Here is a 26,650-nt window from a genome sequence, read left to right as displayed (position 1 = left end):
CCTTCCAATAGGGCTAAGATAGAGACTAGGCCCTTGGCGCATGGGCATTTGAGAAACATTCCATATAAAAATGTAGCCAACCTTCTTTCTTTCTTGTTACCCTCATCATAGTGAGTTCCAAAGTCCCATATAGTGTTGTTTATGCCTATCCTGAAAACCCTGTGTTTCCAGAACGTTGCCCACCATGGGCCTTCCACATAGTGTAAAGTTAACATGCCATCTGTACAACAATTAGTCTCAGCTCTTCTACTTCTAGTTGACTCAACAAAGTGAGGTGATTTTATGTTTAATTTCAGCATCTTTTGAAAATGAGTGTTTTGAATTACTGTTTTATTATGGAGACTATGCAGATATGTATATATTTATGTGCATATTTATAGAACGGGCATTGACAGTGATGGTGGATTCTCACTTAGAGAGTGACATGGACTGCATTTCATTAAAGATCAGCATAGCAAGAATAACATCATTTGATGTGAGCAGAAGGAGAAACATATTTTAGGTTATTTCAGCCAATTCACAATCTGTATTTGAAAATAAGATAGCAATATTTCTCAGAGCACTCTTGACTATCACCCAGAATGATAGTATTCCTATCACTTTTCAAAAGTTATAATCCAAAAGTAGTTACTTCTCACACATTGTCAGACATAACATTCCTTAGGAATAAGTGGTCCTGCACAACAGTGGGTTTCAAATCCATGAGTACTCTTTAATCCATCCCTCTCACTGCTCTTCATAACTACTACACAAGAGCCACATACAGCCACATATGAATGCCCTTTGCCAATCAGAAGGGGAATCAGCAAACAATAAATCATAAAATTTTAGGTAACTCTTACTGTTAAGCTGGCATGAACCTGTATTCAGTACTTCAACACCAATTATCAAATATGTTTCCTGTTAAATGTCAAAAGGATGTTATAAGCAAAGTAATAGTCATTACTTTTTGAAAAATTTTAGTCAGTTTTTAAAATGCCAGTTACTGCCACTGTTTTAAGTTAGTAGAAATTGATTGTTTGTTTTGGATAATCAACCACATTTTATTTAGATTTAAGGCCTATTCTATAAAATGGAACATATAACTGACTTTGCTATTGGGAGTCTAAGACAAGATAGGTTATGGGCCTAGGAGAAAGCCCAATACTAAATCAGCATGACAATAGAAGGACTCCTAATGACATATTACTATGCCCCTAATTAGTACATTACTCAACTCTCATCAAGAACCTTCGTCTTGCAGTGAATGGGTGCTAATATTGCACTAGTATAAATATATACTAGTAGGCAGATTGCTGTTGTAGGTCACAGTGTTTTTAGTGATGAGCTTTTCTCATCCAGTAGTATGCAGAATGCCTATCAACACCATGGATACTAGTCAGTAAAGACCGTTCCTAGGATAGAAAGTGAGGAACCATTTCCCGGCCGGATGTAAGGAGCAGAAGATGTGCTGGTGGCACTGTCCCTGGGTGTTGGCTTACTCACAACAGTGTCAGAAGCGACACTGACCAGGTTCTTAACATAGGTTCTCAACGCTCTGCACACAGCTCATGCAATCTTCATGGCAGATGTTTGAGTATAAGTTACTAAGCCAAGACTACTCCATTGGTTAGGGACAGAAGCCAGACTCTGAGCTCACATGTTTTGTCCCCGCTGCCTATGTCCTTTGTCTTGACAAACTTTATGTAATAACTTCTGTAGAAAGAACACAAGGAAGAACACTGATAAAAAATTAGTACATCTAAATACCATGAAGTCATGTGAAAAACCCAATTGTTATCTTTATTACTGTTTTGTAAGTTTTACTCCTTTAATCTTCAGACATGGAACTAGATGTGCAGGAGAAATTGCCATGCAAGCAAACAATCACAAGTGTGGTGTTGGAGTTGCATACAATTCCAAAGTTGGAGGTAAGATTGCCCTTTTCCTGTAGTTTGTAACTAATTCGGGGCTTGTCTTCCCTGCTATAAAATGAGGGGGAGAGGACTTTCTCCAACCCAAGGGCAAAATGAATTCTTAACAAACATTATTGCAGGACTAGAGGGTGACTTGCAAGAAGATAGTGGCTCTGAATTCCTAGGATATGTATATGTATGTGTATATGTATGTGTATGTATATGTGTATGTGTATATATGTATATATGCAGGAAAAATAATGGGCATGTTGAATGGCTCTCAAGTGAAATCTAATCTCTATATTCTGTTTTAGGAGGATAGATAGCTATTGAATTCTTGCTAAGAAAGCAGAAGTAATAGATAAATTTAGGCAGATTTTCCCTGATTCTCAATTCTTTGCCAATTAGTAAAGGTCATGTGCTTTTGGTTATTTTTTAAAAACTTTTTTTCAAGACAGGGTTTCTCTGTATAATATTCCTAACTGTGTTGGAACTCACTCTGTAAACCAAGCTGGCCTTGAACTCACAGAAATCTGCCTTCCTATAACTCCCCAGTGCTGGGATTAAAGACATGTGCCTCAATGCCAGGCTCAAAGACTAGCTTTTCAATGAGTTTTTCAAAATATGTTTTTGTTATATGCAGTAGCCAGTGCTACGTTTTGATGCCAAGCAAAGACAATTCACTACTTGACTTATTCAGTGTAGAGCAGGTGAGGACAGTTGAGGTAACTGAGGCCATTCATATAAATTAGAAGTAACAAGCAAGGGGCTAATTATAATAAGCAGAGGTTGCCACCTCTGGTCTCAAAATAGTAACGGAAAAGGGAAGACAGAGAAAAGCAGAGAGAGAAAAGCATAGCCATAGAGAACTCTTGGGCAGGAGCTCTGGCTTCGCATGTGTAAAAGAAGCCACTGCCAAGCAGGCAGGTTACAGATGAACAAAAGACTTTACTCACCTCCCGTGGGCACCCTCCTATGGGTGACTGCATTTGACAAAGCTACTCGGAGGTAAGAGAGCCCACTGGTAGAATCCATGTTCCAATGGGGAACAGTGGAGAACAGATCTGTCATGATAAGTGGAGAACAGATCTGTCATGATAAAGGGGGAAATAAAAACTGTCTCCTTTACTTCCTATCTTGGGCTTTCACAGTTATTTAGTAAATTTTGAACTTAATTTTATTTTCAAGACATAACCACAAAGTGATCATTTGTAGAGTATGTCATTATAATAAAGTTACATTAGGATCTACATGGTTATACTTTGAATTTGGTTATAGAGTTCTATTTAGAAACCAAATTAATATACATTGTAACATGGATATGGCTGCATCTCTCACCAATGTAGAACACACATGCATCACTCCTGATTCTTTCAATAGTACCATCTTCAAAATGCTGTTCTTTTTTTTTTAATGGCCAAATTAAACCAAGGTTTATTCAGACACACATCAGAGCAAAATCAGCAGCTGTTTCTCTCTAAGGTGGAATTCATGATACCAGCCCCAAAGTCAATTTCTTAAGCCCCTTATATAAGGCAAAACCATAAAGTGGGGAAATTTTTCATACAAGCATGGTTACAGATGTGAGACCAGGCTTTAAGGAAAGTAGATTATAGAACAAAGGGCATAGACAATTTCCAACAGCAGGTAGCTCTCCAGGCTGTTCTAATGTAAAGAAAATGAAGGCAGGCACAGATCATGTGACCAACTGAAAAAAAGAATTCAGTTTTAAGTATCTGTAAACCAAACAGTCATAGTTTATTAAGAAATTATGTGATACTTCATGTTTTGGAGAAGAATTGTATCAGTGGCAGCATTGAGCCAAAACGTAAAATTTCTGATCTTAAATCTACTGTGCTTTTTCTTCACTTCTGCCTTTGATGGTTGAGTCCCAATCTGAACAACAATTTACTGTACTAGGCATCTACTGTATATCTGTCAAATATCATACGTTATAGAATATGTTCCCTGTAGAAGGCAATGTAGATATTGGTGCCATGTTTTTGGAATTTGGATTTAGGCTTACTGCTTTCGAGCTGTGTGGTCTTAAAGAATCCACTATGTCTCTCAGGCTTCAGTCTGCCCACCTATAAAATACAAGAACTACAGCAGCCATCTGAAATGGCAGTGGTAAAGAGATGAGTTTCTGTATGTAATGTGTGTGGAATAATGATTGCGTATAACTCGAGTGTTCTGTTATCATCACCTGTATTTTAGAGTTGATGAAAGTGAACATAGAGAGGTGGAATAGCTTCCTCGGTATCCATACAGCTTTGAAGAATTAGAGCAAAAATATTTTTTTCAAACACATTTAAAGCATCTTGTTGCTGTTTTCAGACAGGGTCTGTAGCCTAGGCTGGTCTTGAACTCACTGTGCAGCCAAGGATGATCTTGTTTTATGGATCCTTCTGCCTCTACCATCCAACTGCTGGGAATTGCAAATGCTACCATGCTTAGAAAAGCAATTCTCTAAAAACTGCAGGACATTCACTGATCATGGGAATTATGTATTATTCCCCCTCTGATCCATAGTAAATAATAGTGCACTGAATTATTAAGCCAAAGCCAGGAAAAACCAGGTAGCTATCCTTTTTCCTTTCTGTCTCTTAGATTCATGAGTCTAATGGGTGACAGAGTGTTGGAATGCACAGAGAGCTCTCTCCTGATGAAAAACAATCTCCTTTAGGAGTAAAATCTGTGGCAATGACTTCATCCTTGAGACTTTTTAGAAGAAAAGACAACATGTTCTTTAAAGAATATTTCTCAACAAGCATATAGAAGAATGACCTCTGGGTTGCTTATAATCTGTGCTTAGAAACAACAGTTCTTCCCAGTGTTAGTTTCTTATTGTAAATGGATCCTCTGTGTCTGGTGTTTCCAATGAGGGTCTTTGTATGAAAGTTTGGGCCATAGTCACACGGCAGTCAGGAGCAGGTATGTTGAGGGAGAGATGTTTGGTTTCTTTTTCCTTCTGAGAGCTCTCTGTCATCTGTCACTTTGTTCCTATGTTAGAGAAAGAGGAGACACTTTTAATGACTAGTAGCGATGGCATTTCCTCTTGTGCAAGGATGCCACTCCTTTTAATCTCAGTATTAGGGGTGATAATTTGAATCGTCAACAATAGCAACAAAATGCAGCTACTTTATAGTACTTACTATGGACTCTAAAGTCCTCTCACAGAGGCATGGGCTGTGTCTTTGGTGCTATTAGGAACTGCCTCACAGCTGTGGCAAACATCCAGGGACAGCCTTGCTTTTTGTTGTTATTGTCTTATTTGTGTTTGTTTTAGTTTGCTTCAGAAAATCATTTAAGAATATAATTATTGGTGTTTTATTTTTCTGCTTGGACACATTGGCATTCCTGTTACATTCTCATTGTGTTGCTTCTTTGTTTTGCTCAGGCATAAGAATGCTGGATGGCATTGTAACTGATGCAATTGAGGCCAGTTCAATTGGATTCAACCCTGGCCATGTGGATATTTACAGTGCAAGCTGGGGCCCTAATGATGATGGGAAAACTGTGGAGGGGCCTGGGAGACTAGCTCAGAAGGCATTTGAGTACGGCGTCAAACAGGTGAGATGCTTGATTCGGACTCGCAGGGGACTATTAGGAGAGGAGAACATTTAGGTTAGACAGAAAATACAGTGAGCTTTGTGGAAAACACCTTCACAAGTATAATTGCACTTAAATAACCAAATTACTCTTCAGGAAATGGGTGTTCAAGATTAAGAGCCATATTTGGGTACTACATGGCACAGAGATTCATAATGTTTAGAATATTTACATTTGAAATATTTTGGGGGTGAGGTAGATGGCTCAGATGAAAAAGTAGTGGTTGTAAAGCATGTAAAAAAGTAGTGGTTGATTTGGAGCCCCAGCGTCTGGGTTATAAGTCACAAAGGACAGTGCACATTTGCTCTCCCAGTGCTGAGGCAGCAGAAAGAGGCAACGATCCCTGAAGTTCACCGTCTGGCCAAACTTTGATGAGAGACCTTGCCTTAAACAAACAAGATGGATTATTTAAAAAAAAATAGGTAGATAATATCTCAAGAATGACAATCAAGGCTGACGTCTGGCCTCCACGGACGTGCATGTACAGCTACACACACAGGTATCTGAACACATACATACATGACCCCATACACATGCATACGTGCTGAGTCATCTCTAACCCAGACTTCTTCCAGGTGCTGTGAGAACGCATGCTTGAATGCAGCAACAGCTGTTGTCTACATTGCACTAGCACCTGGACTCTTCTCACCCGTCTGAGGCTGCTCTTTCGCTTGAGTTTACTGCATTATTGGACAGATTCTAAGACCTTGAACCAAGCAGGATGAGACAAAAGGAGATGGTTTGGAGAGCACCAATTGAAAAATCACAGAAAAGTGGCCTTGACGAGTTTCATTCAATCCAGAGTTTTTTTTTAATGCAGCTGCAAGGCAGATCTGAATAATGCCTGATTTTGTCATTCTATCAGTCAGACGATTCAAGTAGAAATAGAGGAAGTTCAAAGATTCAAGGAGAGTGACATAGCCAAGAAAAGGGTGAGGAGAATTATAGTTCTTGTGCTAAAGGCCAGATAAATAAAGAAGAAAGAAAAAGCCTTGCTGGACCCCACTGCAGAGAGGACCGTAAAAACTAGAGACTGGCCAGGACACTCTGGTTCTGTTCTCTAATATGCAGCCTGACGTTGACCCTTGAGACCCTGAAATTCAAGACAGATTCCAAAGAATTGTCTCTGAGAACATTCTACATGTATTTTCTGGTGGTTTTGTGGTCTTGTCAGTAACCACAATAGATGATGATCGTTTGATTTATATTTTGTCTTTCTTTTAGGGGAGACAAGGGAAGGGCTCCATCTTTGTTTGGGCCTCTGGGAATGGGGGTCGTCAGGGAGATAATTGTGACTGTGACGGCTACACAGACAGCATTTACACCATCTCTATCAGCAGCGCCTCCCAACAAGGCCTGTCACCCTGGTATGCAGAGAAATGCTCCTCCACACTGGCCACCTCCTACAGCAGCGGTGATTACACAGACCAGCGAATAGTATGTTTCAGATTGCTTTTGTTTCTATATCTCTTCCAGATCAAGGCAGGCTTTCAGAACAATCCTCTTCCCTGACCTTTGGTGAAATTGATTTGCTTCAGCTTGATGTCTCTGTTGGGGAGACTCGAGCTTACTCACTTGAAAGATTGACATACATTGAGAAGTTTCACTCCAGGGATAACAGCACTTCTTCCAAGATGATCTTCCCTGTCATTTTTTTTTTAAAACTCAGCTCAGAGAAGCCGCAAAACCTGTCATTACATACAGCAGACACTCCAAAGGCCTTTTCCGCTTGTCTGATGCATCTCTGGAAACAGCGTAGAAGGAGATTTCAGGGTCATAGGGCTTCATCATTCTGTGCTTTGTGATCCTTTAATAACAGGGATATAGTCTGACTTGACTGTTAGCAAATGATAAAAGTATAGACTGTACACTGGTGATATCGCTTAAGAAAAGATGACCTACATGAAAAATAACAGTCTCAATTTTGCCTGCGGTGAACTCCTCAGCCTTCAGGGAACAGCACAGGGAGTTATAGGCTTCAATCTCCTCCAGCCCACGCAAGCCTGTGCCTTCACTTCCATGAGTCATGAACAATTATTGGATTTCCCTTCAAGGGCATAATGATGAAGAACTGTTTGGTGGTGTTGAGAACAGAGATGGGCACTTTAAATTTAAACTTTTAAAGCCTCAAATTTAACTCTGGATATAGAATCCACTCAATAAAACATGTAGATCCTAACCTCAATAAATTAGCAGGCTGTGACCTAGTTAATAATGACCAGGTCTGGGGACTGGTTGCCAGTAACCCCAATAGATTATGATAGATAGTATTATACATTCTGTCTTTTGGGGGAAACAAAGTAAGGGCTTTGTCTTTGTCTACTCTTCTGGGAATGAGGGTCCTGGAATATATGTACAATTCCCACTAACAGCCCTGAAAAGATCACCAGCACTAATGTCTGGTTTGCACACGATTGATGAGTGTTTTATTTCTCCTTTTCTGTACCTACTTTAGGCAACAGAGCTGTTTAGTCTCCACTAAAAGGTGTTGGCCTCCCTCTCATGCCATATGTTCAGTTACTTGAATAATAGACTGTGACATTCTACTCAAAGGTTCTTTATGGTAGGCAGACTTTATAGCTTTACAAAGGAACATATCAGACATCTGTCCATGGGTGTCAGAGCCCCTAGCTGTTGCTATTTCTGCAGCATCCAGAGTTGGCTTGTTTAGTTGAAATGTTAAAATCGCCTGTTAAGCATTTTAGAATTGCTACTGTATAGACTTCCCCTCACCCAAAACCCAGTGCACTGAAGCAGGGAAGAGATTTCCACCGTGGTGAAGATTTGTTTTTAGGTAAACGAGTTCTGGCAGAGACAGATGGTGAGTTCTATTTGAGACAGTGGCAATAATGCTGTTTCTTACGTAACCCTTTTCCTCCACATAGTCATCTCTGGGGGCTTATTTGCGTCAACAGGTATAAAGGGCATCTTGACTTCCGCAGCTCTCTGAGAAGCAGAGCCACCATAACGTGATAAATTCAAGGATGTTAAGTAGAAATCCGAAGGAGGTGCTAATAGAACAAATTATTTTTTTACACCTCCCTCCCACACACTGAGATCTCTAGCTAACACAAAGACACTGAAGCCTGGGTGGGTGTCTGCTTAGTAATCCCTTGGTCCCACTGCTTGTTCAGCCAGGAGACTGACTGGAAGGTTTTTGGTATTTCTGATTTATCTCAGTAAATTCTTTATTATCCTAAAGTTAGCCTGCACAGTTCCTTACGTACAATAATACTGTTTTCAAATACTTTCACAAACCAGACTGAATCTGGAAATATGAATCCCTTCTGCTAATGAGAAGACCATATCATGTGACCATGGGTCACATCTAATACACAGTGTTTTATAATCTGAACCACATGTGGATTAATTTTTAAATCTGACCATCTAAAGTCAGAAGACATGAACTCATAGCTTTCCAATCAAATTTAAAGTTAATGCGAAATTTATTCTAAGTAAGTTTTGTTGAAAGAGCTTTGATCAAGATGTCTTTCTATTCTTGTGTGACAGAGGCAGATAGATGTCAATCTGAAGGCCAGAGGGAATATTGTTTGAGTTATAATTTCTAAATATGTCAGACCGTGCACAATGGACCTGATGATTAATGGGCTGGGATGATTCATAGTGACTTAGAAACATTTCCTTTTTTATAGACACATTTCGTTTAGGAATCTCAGAAGAGAAAATATTCATAGTGGGAGTACTTCATTCTCAGAAAAGGCAGCTCACTGCCAGAATTACAGACAAGTTGCATATAGAGGCGAGTGAACTAAAATATCAGCAGATGGCAAACATCCGGTTGCTGGTGCTTGAGAGGAGGAAGTGGAGAATGGAATCTTGGGCTTCTGGGTCACAGCAGACGCAGACTCTGGTACTGTCGCTCCTCCTGTGCTCCTCATGTCTCTGCCTTTCTTCTTTCAGACAAGTGCAGACCTGCATGATGAGTGCACAGAGACCCACACAGGCACCTCAGCCTCTGCACCTCTGGCTGCTGGCATCTTCGCGCTGGCCTTGGAAGCAAAGTAAGGCTCCCAATTCTGGTCAGCTTTTGCTTTCTGAATATATGGTTATAGGAGAAATTTTGGACAACTGCAAAAACAGGAACAACAACAACAACAACAAAATCCAGATAAATCGTGCCACTTTGAAATTTTCATTTTTGACATCTCAGTATAGATTTAAATATATATATTTCTTATTTTAAATTATTTTCTAATATTTAAAAATCTATAATATATTAGAGATATTGACCCACATTTAAGTCAGTGTTCCTTGGCTTTCTAAATTTATGTTTTCTCCTAGTCCTCCTCTTGGACAACAAGCCTGTCTTATCAGGCAGAATTCTGTTTAAATCATTTCCTAGGAGTGATGCTGAGATCAAGAATGCTTTCTTCAGATTATTAAGCCTTCATGCTGGAGCTCATGTAACTAGATAATACATGGTAATTAACAACAGGACTTTACCTTTTCATACTACTACAGACTATAAATACAAATTTTGGTAAAACCATCCAATCATGTTTCTATAAATACTGTCATTTCTGATATGGTCCTTAAGGCGAGCACACGAACTGGGAATTCTGAGCCAAAGAAAAGGTGTGCTTCAATGATTTTGAATCATATTGACAAGTTCTTGCCTTGAAAGACCATATCATGCTATTGTCTCACCAGGAGTAGATATTTGAAACTGCCAATTTCTAAAATACTACCAGTGTTCACCTTTAAAGTGCTTGCTGTGTAGAGGAAATGGTGTCCTGTTTAATACTTGAGTCATTATTGATGAAGTTCAGAAATTTGACCAGTTGCCCTGTGTTACTGCCTCTTTATGGGCCTGGCTTTGTTTTATGACCTGGGCTCCAAAGGTCCATTACTATTTTATCAATTTGGAATTTACCTTCTGTTTACTCATAGGTAATGTAGTGTAATGAAGCTAATAAGTAATCATCTATGTGTGCTGGTCTATTTCTCTAGAGTTTCTTTCTTTAAAACATCTCATAAACCAAAATTAGAATCAAATTATTTGTGTTTATTATATCTCCTTTACTGCGCCTAACTTCTAAGTCCCTCAGGTCTTTATTTTAGTATGTGATGTTAAAAAAATGAATTTAGCAACATCTTTGCTTAGTAAGAGCTGTTCAACATTCTGACACTTAAACCAGAAGGGGAAATGCAGAGCATATTTACCCCATACATGCTTCCACAGCGTTTTTCTCCTTGTTCCTGCCTTCTGATGCTTGGTGACAAGAGGTTAACCAAGCTGGAAGAGGTGTAACCGCCTCCCACATATTTGCAGACTAGACTCACAGGAACAGACATGCTGCCTTCCAAAGCACCCGGAGGAGTTCTGAGCAGCTGAGTCTTTGTTCAAAGGAGTCTGGTGAAGCTCTGGTTCCCCTGGGGCTCCCTGAAGAGATGAAGGTGGAATTTCTGGGTATCAGCAATGAGATCGGGCATGACCCCTGTCCAGGCTCCTATCTAGTGTCTACTGGGAAGAACTGGAAAGATGTTTAAATTGGGGTTTTTCCCTTCTCTACACTGTCTATCAGATGCATACAAATACAGTACACCAGTCCAAGCCCATTTTGGTTTAAAGTATTTTTATAACATAAAAACCTTACAGTGTTAATTTTTATGTAAGAACTAGAAGTTTACTTTTTATTTATATGAATGCATGTGTGCGCACTACATGCCTGCAATGCCTCTGCATCTTAGAAGAGAGCATCATATCCCCTGGAACTGGAGTTACAGGTAATTGGAGTTGCCTATAACCTGTTCTGTACTGGGAATCAACTCAGATCCTCTGCAAGAACAGCAAATGCTCAAAACCCATGGAGACATCTCTCCAGCCCCAGAACTGAGATTTTAAAATTTCTGAACCTTCATACCTACATGGGAGGGAAACTGTCTAAAAATTATCTAGCCTAATAATCTTATCTACCACTAGTGAGCTTTGCCTAAAGGAGGGGCATCATTGCCGTGAAATCCATGCCTAGTTACTAAGTAGTCTGCCAATTTTTTTGCTCCCTAATGCAAAATTATTTGAGAAGATATATAGAGAATTTTATGGGCACTGGCTTGTGGGTTCTGGAAGATCAACATCATTTTCATGATTAAAACATTAGTAGTTTGTGATCATCCAGGGGCAGAACATACAATGTTACTTTCCCTAAGTTTGATTCTAGTTATTGGTACAACGGACATATCTGTCTAAGCACTTGTATCTATCCTGCTAAAGTATATAACAATTGTTGAGATGTCTGTTCTCAATTGCATGAGCCCTATTCAATGACCTATTCAGGACTATATATATATATATATATATATATATATATATATATATATATATATATATATCAGAAAAATCTGAATACTAGAATTTCTACATAGAAGCCTAAGCTATGTCCATATAGTCACTCTAGACTGAATCATTCAAACACTCATCACCACCTAAGAAACAGCCAGAGAGAATGAATGACTTTTGATTAAACTTATCAAGAATGGCATTCAGTGCTTATTATGTTCTTATTGTGGGCCAGACAATGTGCTAAACTTTTACATACAATGTTATTTCTAATCCTTATGTTTATAATATAGAAACTAGCAGTCACATTTTATAAATGAAGAAATTGATACTTAGAGGGGTTGAAATATGTGATTAATATCTCACAAAAAGATGTAAACTCTGGCCTGTCTGCCCTGAAATGGTACTACCCTATGCTGTTCCTGACAGCTCTGACAGGGAGAAGAGTGTTGAATGGAATCCAATCATCTCACCAAACAAAGGAGGCTGATGTGAAGAACATGTTGTTTCCATAAAAGGCTGCAGTCTCAGACACCTTACTGTACTTATGAGGAAGAGCTAGGAGACTGGAGAAGAAAGGGAAGGAGAAAGAATCATTTCAGGCTGAAATAATCTATAAAGCAAGACTTTCCTTCCCTAGGCAGTAACCCTTGAGTACAGAATCCCTCAGGGCAAGTTATTTCCATGCTCTTTCCCAATTGCTAAGGACCCAGATTCTAAAGAGTACATTCTAGAAGCTCTGTGTTCATCCAAGGCATTTTGGGGTACTTTAATCTAGCTCTGGGAATAAATACTCTACTCTTAAGAATTGTATTCTACAACTTCATCCAGCTGTGATTATGGGGTTGTCCAGTAGGGTACCAAATAAGCAAATTCAGGAGAAATAAATTCTCTGCATAAATATTTGTGGTACCATGATTAGTATGTATTAAGCATATCTAAGAAAGCTTGCAGATAGATAATCTTCTTAGTCTTCAAAGGCAAATCAGAACACTTTTAATAGGAAAGAAAAATTCTCAAGAGAATCATTGGATCCTACCACACCTTTGCAGATAGTCAATAAAAAGATGAACCTCTGACTTTATTAAAGTTGAGAGAAACAGAAATAAACCATCAATATTGCTTAAAGCCTTCAGGGAACAAACCCCCAGAACATTTATGGAATTCTCTTTGAAAGTCCAAGTTAGAAACTCTTCAGTATTTTAATTCAGATAGGGCATTGGTTAACTGATACATTATTGGCTTTGGGGGAAATGATAGCAAATTGAGTCATATTTCCATGATTCTGCAGCCTCATGGTAAGATAGAACCATTGAGAAATATGCATTATTTATTAAATAATGCTTTACTTCACAAGAGGGAACCAATGAAGTTTATAAAAGCAATGAAAAGCTTAAAGTCTTGAAATAGTCCAATGACTAACAGCAATAAGCTTCTAAATTAAATCAATATTAAACATAGCTTACTTCTTATTCATCAACATTGCTTACATATACTCTTTTTTATTATTTTTTGATTATAATTATATGATTTTATCCTTTCCTTTTCTCCTCCCAAACTCTTCTATATAACCTCATTACTCTTTAAATTCATGACCTCTTATTTTATTAATTCTTGTCACATATGTATATACGTATGTGTTCCTATATAGAACCTGTTCAGTCTGTTTAATGTAACTTGTGTGCATGTTTTCAAGGTAAGCAATGTGCTCTTTCTTGGAAGACAATTTTTCCCACTCTTAGTATTCATTAGGTACCTGTAGTTCTTTATGTAGGATTGAGGCCTCATAGACTTTCTTTGGTCCACTTTAACATGTCTGTTATTGTTGTCTTTGTTCAGTTCATGTTTGGGTAGACTTGGTGGTGAGACTTTTGTGTGCAGCTTAGATATTTTGTTATATTTTCCTGGTAGATGTATGTGCACATGTATGTGCTACAGAGGACACACATGTAGAGGTCAGAGGATACCTTGCAAGAGTCAGTTCTCTCTCCTTCCACCAAGCAGCTGTTGGGGGTAGCAGTCAGATCAACAGGCTTGATGTGAGGTGCCTCTACTTGTTTGCCAATCCCATATACTCTTGTGCCTGGCATTCTTCTGTGTGTTTTCTGAACATCATGGAACGAGGTAATAAGTTTTCAGTCCTTGTGGCTAAATCCTAGCTAAAGCAACTGAAAATAAGACACGAAACAGATGAGTGGACCAGTATGTAGTAATATGGAGAAAAGAGAAACATCAGAGCATGGTATGACCTCCAGGAGCATGTTGTGAAGAGCTGGACATCTCATCAGAGTAGTCAAGGAAGGTCTCAACCTATTGTAAAACTTTGAGTCTCCAACGTTAACATATTGTTGACAAAGTAATTTTACTAAAACATCAAATGTCACCATTTTCTTAATCAAAAGTCCAGAATAATTCCCACTGTCTAAATGATAAAATTGAAGCTGACTCTATGGCATTCAGCATCTTCAGGCTTCTGACTCAGCTCACCTCATTGTCTCTTCTCTGCTGTAGCATACAGACTGTAATCTGGCCCCAGCTGTTCTCCCACATCATGCTACTTCTGCTCCTGTTGCCATGGACTCCCTTTCAGAAGCTCTACTAACCCTTCAAAGTTCACCTCACATACATCTTCCCAGAAAAGATGTTCTCCAGGCTTTCATAGTACATTAAGTTATAAATGCAGCATTCAGCATAGAAAGTTACATAAAAGGCTTTTTAACTGCAGTGCACATTTTTGAAGAACCAGAACCACCTCCTTGAATATTCTAATAATATTTAGCATAGTACCTTTCAAGACTAATCTCACGAAGCCAAAAGTTTCTTGATAACCTTCTTTTATTTTCATCCCTCATTATCTGCCAAGGATCAGATTTAGGATCATGTTCTACAAGGCTCAAGTCTCTTATATGAAATGATATAGTAACTGTAAACAATGTATGCACACCTCATATATTTTAAGTAATTTTCAAATTACTTTCAATACGTAATACAATGTAAAGCCTATGTTGCGTGGCACTGTTTAAAGAATGGTAACAAGGAAAAGTATATACACAGCAGTACAAATGAAAATTTTTTCTTTTGAAATATTTTTATCTGTGTTTGGTTGAATCATAAGTATGTGGAACCCAGGAATATAGAGCTCTGACTACATTTAAAAAAAAAAAGAAGGCAAGATACTGCATGGCACATTATAGCTCTCAATGACACTTAAATGAAGAGGTGTTGGAGAGGTGGGAAAGACGGATGAGAGATGTGGGTTTCTTGTTTGTTTGTTTACTTTGGTCCATTTTAAATTAATATGTTTTTAAATTTTCTTTTGAGAGGATGTTACAGCAGTGAGAGAGAGAGATGCAGGGACTGGGAAATGAGCAGAATTAGGATACACGATGTGAAATTACCAAAGAATCAACAAAAATTAAATAAAAAACAAAAGAAATTGCTTTAGATAAATACAAATAACTAGAGTCCAGAACAAAATTTCTCATGTCAACAGTGCTTGAGGTTGAATTTTACTGACAGTAAGAGTTTAACTTGAATACTCTAGGTAAGAATTTTTAGTATTATATTGAGTTCTAAATAAAAGAACGTAGCATTAAACAACAGAATATATATTTACAAAAGGTATTTAATAATCCCTTGAGGATTAAAATAAGCACTTGAGTTTATAATAATACTTTATTTTATCCCTAAAAGATACTTTGGGTCACTTTCTCTCTAGCCCAAATCTCACCTGGAGAGACATGCAGCATTTGGTTGTCTGGACCTCTGAGTATGACCCATTGGCCAATAACCCAGGTTGGAAAAAGAATGGTGCAGGCTTGATGGTGAACAGTCGGTTTGGATTTGGTTTGCTAAATGCCAAAGCTTTGGTGGATCTGGCTGATCCTAGGACCTGGAGAAGTGTGCCTGAGAAGAAAGAATGTGTTGTAAAAGACGATGCCTTTGAGCCTAGGTAAGGATCTGCAGGAATTTTAAACAATGTCATGCCCCCAGCACGGTTTGGGTAAGGTGTTGTCACTGCAGTTTTTCTCATACACTTGGTCATATGAAATAGCTGAGGATGGAGTTCACAGAACAGTGTTCACTTTGTCTGTGTCCCTCTGGGGAACCATGGAGAAACCAAAGATCTGCTAGTCATGCTAACGTCTTTCCATTTTCTTCTTGCAGGCTACCTGCAATGTAAAGCTAAGCCTTAGAGGCATCTTTGTTTTGTATAACAGTAAGACAAAACATCCTCAAACCAATACCAATCAACAATTAGTTTTAAGATTCTTTCTCTGGGGTTAGTATATAAAATGAAAAGTAAATTTTTTAAATAAGAAATATGAAAAAATATTCTTTCTCAAATAAAAATATTGTTTGTTTTGAAAATGCAATTTAGCATTGATGGAATCCAGTACTTGCCAACTAGTGTTACCTAAAGCTTATTTCAGAAGTCCTACTTCCTACTGCATTTCTTTATGGATTATCCTGGCTCATTGTGTGTGGTTATGGAAACAGAATCTGCTATAATTGTCATTATGTTTTCATCAAGGTGACCATAATGCTAATAAAAATCCAATCACACAAATTCCCCAAGCTTGAAAAGCATAGAAACATGCCTTAGGAAGGCCTTATACATGAATCTAATTTTTATGAGGATCTGATTGCTATCATTGTTATGGACCACTTTTGTTGGACTGAAGACAAAACTGAACTTGATTGTACAGCAATAGCCTCATCTTTATATATTTGCATTCCTTACCATTTCTCATGCATTAAATTCTCCTACAGATAATTCTGAATTGAGCTCTCATTCAGATAATTATACAATAATTATAAGATAATTCTGAACTGACCTCTCACTCAGATAATTATATAATAATTAAGCCTTGCTGACTCTCTGGTCAAGACATGCATGCACCTGTGCACCTGTTTCAAAGAAGCAAAAGGATGGCAGGAAAGTTCCCCTTTCTTTAATGTTGCTTCTCTAATGTATGTAGAGCCCTGAAAGCTAATGGAGAAGTGATTGTTGAAATCCCAACAAGAGCTTGTGAAGGACAAGAAAATGTTATCAAGTCCCTGGAACATGTACAGTTTGAAGCAACAATCGAATATTCTCGTAGAGGAGACCTTCATGTTACACTCACTTCTGCTGCGGGTAAGCTTCAACAACCAATCAATGACTGTAGAACCAAGTCTCATTGTATCCATATACTATTCTTTAAAACATCCTCTTTCTGTTGGTGGTAGATTCTTTCTTCCTACTCACTATCACTAGACACTAGGTAAAGGGTTTGACCTGCTCCAGTATGCTAATTCATAAGCTTTTCTGAAATCACTGTTTTCAAACTACATTCTTTTCCCTAGGTTAAAGACTGAGCATTTACATCTCTTAGGTGACAGTGATATATTTTCAATAATTATCAACTTATAAATATGTCTGGATTATTGAAGTAATCAATTGAAAAGTTAAGAATTGTGACCCATAAAGTTGAATGAGAATAATGATTAAATCTTCACAGTGATACAAATAAAAATACGTAATAATATAGACTTTACCCTATTCCTGAGGGTGTACTAGTTAAGATGATTTAAGAACTGTTGAGCCATAAACCACAATCCAACTAAAAGTTGTCTCAATATATTTAAGTATGTTGATGGATCAGTGAGATAGGTAAAGGCACCTGCTGTTAAGCCTGATGGTCTGAGTGCCATCCCCAGGACCCAAGTGATAGGAGAGAACTGATTCCCACAAGTCATCCTCTGAATTGCACACATGTACCTTGGCTCATACACGTGTATGCACAAGCCTTCAAGCACACACACATGCACACACACAAACACATATACACAAATAAATAAAAATATATTATTAAAATTTCTTGCAAAATATTTTGATAACATTCAGCTGAATAATTTCATCTCCCATAGACAATAGACAAGCAAAGATGTGCTAATTGACTCTGTGATCTTTCTGGCATATGAAGTCTTGGAGCTTGTAGAAGTATACTTTCTAGATGCCTTGGAGTTTGCCTAAAATACTACTAAGATTCCTAGCCTCTCACACTGACAGACTATATATAGTTCAGTTAATCTTACCGTTATTTATCAGTTATTAAATGCTACAGTGAATCCTATGATCAGACTGTCAGGACAGGATATTCACTAACATGTTTGTTGTATGAAAATAGGAACCAGCACCGTACTGTTGGCTGAAAGGGAGCGGGATACATCCCCCAATGGCTTTAAAAATTGGGACTTCATGTCTGTTCACACATGGGGAGAGAATCCTGTAGGCATCTGGACATTGAAAATTACAGACATGGTAAGCATGAGTAAGAAGACAAAGAAACAAAACTCATTTTCAAATACTTTGAAGTACTTTAAAATGTTGATGACATCCCTAGCTAGGTCCTAATAAACTTGACCTGTCCACTTCTTAGCAGAAGAAAGATAAAAGTATAGGGTTGCCCTGCCCCCTTAGTTATATAGACAATAATTTTAAGAGACTACTAAACTCAGTTATGCTGTAAGGGAGGAAAAAAATGTATGCAGCCAGCCATGTGACCTGTGGTCACTAGAATCATCCATAATCACAGAGACACCTGGCTACGAAAGCACCTTTGGTAGGATATTTTGCTGGAGTCAAGGAGAGTATCCCTACAACTCATCCGCAGCTCTCACTGAGTAGCAGGTTCCTGTTTCAGGTTAAGCAAGACATTTTATTTAATATCTTATTTCTACTTTTAGTAACAAAAATACACTACAGTTTTTTAAATTTTGATTTCTAAAGCTCAAATGATACTCAACAACATTGCAGGTTTAGAACCCTCCAGACTTTATTTGGAGAATAGAGACTCTCAGCTGGTAAAAACCTTTAAGACCAGAGAGATTTGGAATTCTGAAATACTTCTGGTTGCAAACATTTCAGATGAAATATTTGTGTTAATACTCTTTATGACTTGTTAAAATACAATGCCACAAGGATCAAATGGCAGGGCTGTCTCTGACTTGAAGCCAAATAGCTGAATTCTTAGTTTCTGCGCCATTCCCCTGCTTTTGCTGAAGGCTGTGATGTAAATTTATGGTGTTCCATCTTTGAGGTGTGAGAGAAAAGTGTAAGGACCAGCAGTGAAGATCTCATTGCCTAGATAATTTTTAAAAATAAATCACTTTAAACTTCAAAAGTTGAACCTGGATCCCCTGAAAGAGCAGTCAGTGCTCTTAATCACTGAGCCACCTTCCTAGCCCCTCCTGAATTCTTCAGCTCAGTTTCAGCTGTGGGAAACTAAGCTCGATGGCTTACTATGATGGGTCCACTTCATGTCACATCCATACAGTCTGATGCCACAGGTGTAGATGTTTGACTTACGGATGTTTCAGAAACAATCAGCTTCTCAAGGACAGGACCAATGTGACAAAAGAGATTCAGCCGGGAACTCTGCTTTTTGAACGTGAGTGTGAGGCAATCAATCAGTCAAAATGCTGGACTTCCATAGCATTAGAGGAGTGGATCCAACCGTTCCTTTCAAAACAGATCTTTGAATGCGAAATGCACAACCCCTTAAAATTAGATTTTAACTATGAGATTCTCTAGGCATTTTGAATAGGTTTGTTTTATAATTGAAACACAGACTAAAATATACATGTGCTTGTTGTTGCCAGTCTGGAAGAATGCAAAATGAAGGAAGGATTGTGAATTGGAAGTTGATTTTGCACGGGACCTCCTCTCAACCAGAGCACATGAAGCAGCCCCGTGTGTATACGTCCTACAATACTGTCCAGAATGACAGGAGAGGAGTGGAGAAGATGGTGAATGTGGTAGAGGTCTGTGTAGCTCTGCTCCTGCTGTGTGTACTCTGTTCTTGAACAGTAGTAAACAATGAGCGAGGCAAGATGCATCTAGTTTTTACAAAGGGAAGAATTCATGTATAAATAGAGAGAAAGGGCTTGGGAGAGAAAAACTGTTGGTTCTGAACTGGATGAACCTTTGTTTTTTCTTATAGTCTTAAATCTGGAGTTCATTAATTAAAGCTGATGAACATAAAATTAAATTTCATAACATGAATTTTATTCATGTATGACAACATATTGCAAATCACACTGGGTCTTACATGGTTGTGTATACCTATTATAATATATTATGCAGTATTTTATTTCAGAGCAATTATTCCATATTAGTTGGGCAGTGGTGGCACACACCTTTAATCCCAGCACTCAGGAGGCAGAGGCAGGTGAATCTCTGAGTTCAAGGCTGGCCTGGTCTCTGGTCTACAGAGTGAGTTCCAGGATGGTCAAGGCTATACAGAGAAACCCTGTCTCAAAAAAAAACACATAACTTTATAAAAAATAATGTCAGTTTTATTTTATTTTATTTAAACTGTAATCTCTCTAATCTAGACAGAAAATATTTAAAGAAAGGAGACCAAGGTTAGACAGTCAAATCATGAAAGCTTCTCTTTACTAATTTCTCTTTAGAATTGGCACTTAGCTGACTTGCCTTGTCATCATTAAGAAGAGTTATGAAATTACAGTTTCTCTCAGAAAAATTCATAGTGTAGCCAATGTGATCCTAGTTCCAAGAGCCACTGGCTCTGCCTTTTTTAGAAGCCATGAAGAGAGGCCATCTGTTTCCCCACATCCCCAGCATCTGATATAGTGCCTCGCTGGAATGATCTACCCTAAGTGGGAGATCTCTCTACTGGATGTTTTAGAAGGTTTTGAGGCATGACACTTACAGGACGAACTTATAAACTAACTTTGAAAAATCCTCAAATAGGCTTCTGGCTTTGTTTGTATTCTACTAAGCATAGTCCAGGTACAGTTTCTCCACAACAATTGAGGAGAGTTCACACTGTGGGTGTTTCTGAAAGATTGTGGGGGCAATATTATAGAGGCCACATATTTTTTTGGTTCCTTTCCAAGTATTAACAAAACTTTTTCTTGTTGAAGTATTGAAATATGATCAGCCCTTATGGTGGGTTCTAAATTCCTATAGTCCACCAAGTAGAGATCAAAAATATTTGAAGCAACTGCCTCTGTACTGAACAAGTACAGACTTACTTACCTCTATCTATTCTTTTAAATAATGCAATATAACAAGTATTTACACTTTATTAAGTATTACAAATGCCCTAAAGATGATACTGTATACTAGAAGATGTATATAGGTTATATAGCAATCCCTTCAATTCTATGCAAAGGACTTGAACATCTGTTGATTTTTGTATCATGGAAAGACCTAAATGACACTGTATTTCCATAGTGGTTGACAAAGAGCCATTTCTCAGATCTCCAAGCTTCTGCTCATGACCCTTCTCTGGGATTTTCTCCAAGTCAAATAATTTATGAGAAGAGCATAGATCCTCTAGTCAGCTGAATTTGCCCACAGCAAGCAACTGATGCCATACAAATGAGTTGTTAAATACTTACTGTCATTTCCCCAAATGTATTAGATTGTAGCAGTCTTTATGGTGAAGGAATATAGCACATTGAATACATACTTGCATAGTCTCAGTCTCCAATGCCACCAGACATAGAAGCATTCTGATTTCTACTTAATAGCTAAAATTTTGGGAGACTGAAATGCCAAAGTTGAGCCAGTAAGTAGGAAAATAAGGAGTGAGATACAAAACCTTATAACTCCAAACCTTGTGCTCTCTCTCCTCTGCAAATTGCTTCTCAAGGGACCTGTAGTGCGCTTGAGTTAAGTCTGCATCTAGCTTTTCTGGCTGTAAACAATGAATTTCCCCCTTTGTTGATGATATTTTGTATTTCAGGAGCAGCCCACACAAAAGAGCCTGAATGACAATCTCCCGGTGCCTCAAAGCTCCAGCAGCAGCAGTGTGGAGGGCAGAAGAGATGAGCTAGCACAAGGGGCTCCTTCAGAAGCCATACTGCGGCTCCTACAAAGTGCTTTCAGCAAAATCCCACCTTCAAAGCAATCACCAAAGACATCTCCAGGTGCAAAGCTCAGCATCCCCTATGCAAATTTCTATGAAGCACTGGAAAAGCTAAACAAACCCTCCCGGCTTGAAGACTCTGAGGACAATCTGTATAGTGACTATGTTGATGTTTTCTATAATACCAAACCTTATAAGCACAGAGATGATAGGCTGCTGCAAGCTCTTGTAGACATTCTGAATGAGGAAAATTCTTAAGTGTGTGGCCCCAAGTTGGAAATATTCATGAATCCTCCTTCCCCTTAGATGGTCCTGGTTCTGGAGCTGTGTCACTGATTCCTATGCTTATAATGTCCTTTGTGGTTCTTTTACGTTTTCTCCTCAAACTGTACCTTGGGGTGAGTTCCAAAAGGAAAATCAACTTCATGAATGGGTCTCAGTATTTAAGAATGTCTTCCCTATCTGTATGAATCAAGCAACCATCTTTCTAAAGTCACTGTTGACATACAACTCTTTACCAAATGGAATGGGTCCTTGAGCCTCCCCATTTCATATCTCACAAGAATAGGAAAAGACTAGGAGATTCATTTTAACTTGGAAAAGTAATCTACAAAAATTGGAGGCTACAACTTATCTTGTTTCCTATTTTTGCAATGGAGTTCTTTGAATTTTTATCTTAAGGAAGCATTCATAAAGCATCTAGTGAGAGTTCACAGCTCACTAAGGACCCTAGGCCTTTCTGTATCATGTGTTGCTCATGCGGAGGCTGCTGATCTGACCATCTTAGAGAGGGTAGAATAAAATACATTATTTACATATGGAAGCAGATCTTAAATTTTATATTAACTAACTAGAATAGTTACAGAATATTCCTCTTGATTGGCATGCAATGCAGAGATCTCTGTGGATCCAGAGATGGCTGTGACTCATACTGTATATAGTCTGGCCTTTTATTTTCCCTTCTGCCTTGTATATTTCCTTTCTGAGACACAAGCTCAAAACTCAAAGAACTCATCCATGCCATTTTCTCAGAACAAAATTAAACTTGAGGTTGGGAAATTCCTAGTCATAGTTTTGTTTAATAACAAGTAACTACTCAATATATAGAGAGCCAATGTATTAACAGGGAATATGTTGATTAAAGAGGAGAAGCAATGAGAGTGTTTTCACAAATCATGTTCCTAGGACAGGTTCTTCTGACTTTCCGCAAATGAGTGTTCATTTCTGGATACCACAGGGTGTTCTCCAATCTCCGAGGACAATATTCAAATTCTTACCAATTTTCTTCCATGTTTCAAATCAGAAAACAGGTAGGCAGCACTTAAATCTTATTTGTCCTGTAAGTTATACATAATGTATTGAAAATGTGAAAATGTGTTCACGGTGTGAGATTTCACATAAAATCTGATTTTCAGACCCATCTTCCATCATGGCAATAGCTGGCTCGAGATAGCACTTTCCTTGTAAGATTTGAAGTCTAGGCTTCCCTGGCCAACATTCTTACAATGGCTGCTTTATTTTGCTACTTCGTATCCCATGGGAATTTATCCCTTTTTAATTAAAGTGTGTTAGTTATAGAAAATAAGGTTTCATTTTGACATTCTCCTGCAAGTATTTCATGTACTTGGTCAATGTCTATCCCTATTAACCTCTTTGCTGCCTGTCCCCGCTTACTGACCTTCTATTCACAAGTATTCTTGCTTCCAATTCCTTGTCTTTTCATTTCATCCGGATTCGATATATGAGAGAAAATGTGATATTTGTCTTTCTATGAATGTGATTTTTCCCACATTAAATGGATCTGTATAAAGTGTAAATGCATTAAGAAAAAAGATTACCATGATTACTTCCAGGCAGGCTCTGTCATTAATAATTGAGTTTGCTATGACCTAGTTAGTTTGGTGCATTTATAAGGAAAAGAGTACTTGGAATCCTAAAATACCTCTGAAGTTTTAATATGAGCACTTAATCTTATCTCACCTGGATGTTCATTTGTACTTCTCTTTGACTGGAGACCCCCACTTCCTTATGGTAATATGTCAATATAGTTAACTGTATGCCTGCCTTCTACAGTTGAATTTCTGTTTGCAAATTTTCTACAAAATCTGAGCGTTCTACAGCCACTCCTAGCATTGATCCTGTTCAGAAAGACAACTCATTTGCTTTGGTTTGCGTGTGGTTAGTATGACAATGTTCACCTCCTTGTTTCATCATTTGAATTTGTACATAGCAAGGCTCTCTCCAGAGCCATGCCCATGATGCCTAGAAGGTTTGAAGTAGCCCTCTGTTCTTGAAAATTTTACATTGTTTTTTTTCTATAAAGTTTAAATGAATTTTCCACTGTTGTAGCATGTTAAAGCTATAAATGCCTTATGAGTTATTACATTAAATTTCAACTAATAAATGGCCTGGAGGATAATATTGGTAATTGATAATTAGTGATTTAAATAATGAAAGAGTTGGAGGTTGACCCCATTCTTCCCTAATTCTTATACTAAATATATGGAGATTTTCTTCAGCCCTCTCTAATAATATATTTTCCCTGTAAAAACTTCAACCAACTCATGGGCTATAGCCAAAGGTTCACTCTGGATAAGCTTTAATATTAGACAATACCATGTTTGAATGTTTCCAACCTGCAGTATATATTGTCTAGACATAAAATATTTTTGTCAGTCTTTCTTAGTGCCTATGTGGATTTTGTGAAAATGTTAAAAATAATAACTATATAATATTTCCCTTGGAATTTTAAGCTATATTTTCTTTACAGGTATTTATAATATACCAATTCTTTTATCAAACAGAATTTTAAAAAGCATAATAAATTATATTGAAGAATCAAAAGCTTTCATGATATTAAGAATGTTTCATCCAATAAAATATTTTTGAAAGGCATGCCCCTTGTGAATGGAAAAGTATATCTATAGATAGATAGATAGATGTGTGTGTATGTATAAAAGTATATATGTGTGTGTGCATATGTATGTGATGTGATAATAAAAGTTATGTTCATCTAATATCCTAAAACAATGTACAACTGAGTCTAACATGGTCTTAGAATTCTTAATGGATTTCCTGCATTACACATTTGATGTATTAATCAGAATATGTAAATATACTTATAAAAAGAAGAATAAATGGTTCTTCACTAAGTCAAAAAAGAAAGGCTCATATTTGCAACAAAAAAATAGGTTCTCTCTTTTTCCCAATGTTTTTTCCAAATGGACTTTTTAGAAAAATGGGAGGTTTACAATAAAATGTTGATTAACTCATTTTTAGGAAGCCAGACCTTCTTAGAGACAGATTAAGTGCCTACTTGAACAGGCACATGTCATTTTCCTACTCAACCCAGGATTTCACTGTGTGACTGAGCCTTAACTGAGGTGTTGAGGAGAAAAGGCAGACAAAACTGAAGGGACTCACAGCCTTTCAGAAATCATTTGTGACATTTTGGTTTATAGGCCAAAGTAATGCAGCCAAACTTTGGCCACTTCTTCTAAGATGTCCCGTGATCAAGCCTCCAGTCTCAATCCTCAGGACAGTATTTCCTCATGCACAAGCTACCATCCCCCTGAAAACTCCACAGCTCAGAATCAGACCCTTCTGTCCCTGAAGATGGGTTTCCCTGACAACCAACTTTCTTCTCCTAAGAGACCAATCATTTAAGCGAAAATAATATTTCAAGTATTCCAGAGGAATTGTTCTAAAAGCGCTTTGTTCTTCTAGTTCAGACATTTTGTAAACATTACTCTTGACCAATGCATCAATAAGGAAGTGACTATAGGCATTTCATGTGCATCGTTGTCATGCAATTGTCCAGATAGATAGAGATCACTTTTATGGTTTCTCTACTATGTGCACAACTTCCAGACACTTGTCCTAAAATGCTGCAAAACACTTTGTTTGCCTTCACATATCCAGCTGGGTTTCTCTATTGAACCTGAAGAGGAAGCATACATAATTCAAAAAAAGTCCTTGAGTTGTGCTGAGGGATATTTGTGCACTGTGTGAAGATGTGTCACTGAGTTTGGTTTAATAAAAGTTGAATGGTCAATAACTAGGCAAAAGAGATTAGGCAGAACTTCCAGGCAGAGAGAGAGGAACTCAGGGGATAAAGCTAGGCCCACAAAATTAGCCAGCGAGACACAGAGGGAGTAGGACATGCAGAATGGATTGGATGAGAGGTAAAGAGCTATGTGGCAGAACGTAGATAAATAGAAACAGATTAATTGTGAGTTCGAGGCCAGCCTGGTCTAGAAGAGCTAGTTCCAGGATAGGAACCAAAAAAGCTACAGAGAAAGAAGATATAGGAGCTAGTGGGACAAACCTAAGCTAAAGTCAAGCTTTCATAATTTATACCAAGTCTCTGTCATTACTTGGGGGTTGTCAGTTCAAAAAAGGTCCAACATAAAAGATTTACTACATTTGGTACCCAACATGGGACATGACCACACTAATGGAGAAATCGCAGCAGTCTGTAGTAATATGGAGCGGCGGGGCTGCGTCCCCAACACCCTAGCCGCCTGGCTAGCTTATGCCCGAAATAACAACACACAAACTGTATTCATTTAAACACTGCTTGGTCCTTTAGTTCTAGCCCTTACTGGCTAATTCTGATATCCTGATCAACCCATCTCTAATAATCTGTGAGCACCGGTCTTACCGGGAAGATTATAGCCTACAACCATCCTGGGTCGGAACTTCATGCGTGCATCTTCCCTGGAGTGGGGAGCATGGCGTCTCTCTGAGGCATCTGCTCCGGAGAGGAGAGCCTCGAGTCTGAGCTCACTTCCTCTTCCTCCCAGCATTCTGTTCTGTTTACTCCTCCCACCTATCTCCTAACCAATGAGATGGGCCAAGGCAGTTCCTTTATTAGCCAATGACCTTCCTCCATCAGCAGTCAGTGCCTGGGACTCTCCATGAGCACTCACAACAGTTAACTGCCACTCATGGGGAGT

The 26,650-nt window shown here is 38.2% G+C and overlaps 1 protein-coding gene across 4 annotated transcripts in view; it reads left to right on the top strand.

The window, feature by feature from the left end:
* Positions 1-24,847, top strand: part of Pcsk1 (proprotein convertase subtilisin/kexin type 1) — a 39,384-nt gene extending 14,537 nt beyond the window's left edge. For 2 of the 4 annotated variants that reach the window (XM_075976445.1, XM_075976443.1), the window contains 9 exons: positions 1,822-1,910; positions 5,296-5,468; positions 6,732-6,944; positions 9,429-9,529; positions 15,527-15,760; positions 16,791-16,948; positions 17,982-18,115; positions 19,456-19,617; positions 21,570-24,847. In XM_075976445.1, coding sequence (XP_075832560.1) covers positions 1,822-1,910; positions 5,296-5,468; positions 6,732-6,944; positions 9,429-9,529; positions 15,527-15,760; positions 16,791-16,948; positions 17,982-18,115; positions 19,456-19,617; positions 21,570-21,950 — 1,645 coding nt within the window. In that variant the 3' untranslated portion in view covers positions 21,951-24,847. The remainder of the gene's footprint in view (positions 1-1,821; positions 1,911-5,295; positions 5,469-6,731; positions 6,945-9,428; positions 9,530-15,526; positions 15,761-16,790; positions 16,949-17,981; positions 18,116-19,455; positions 19,618-21,569) is intronic. The other 2 variants (XM_075976444.1, XM_075976446.1) reach the window with 2 other exon arrangements.
* Positions 24,848-26,650: the final 1,803 nt, after the last annotated feature.

This window comes from Microtus pennsylvanicus, chromosome 6, assembly GCF_037038515.1.
Source record: "Microtus pennsylvanicus isolate mMicPen1 chromosome 6, mMicPen1.hap1, whole genome shotgun sequence".
Lineage (NCBI taxonomy): Eukaryota > Metazoa > Chordata > Mammalia > Rodentia > Cricetidae > Microtus > Microtus pennsylvanicus.
The sequence above is the reverse complement of the archived record's forward strand: the minus strand, read 5'-3'. Positions and strand labels throughout refer to the sequence as shown.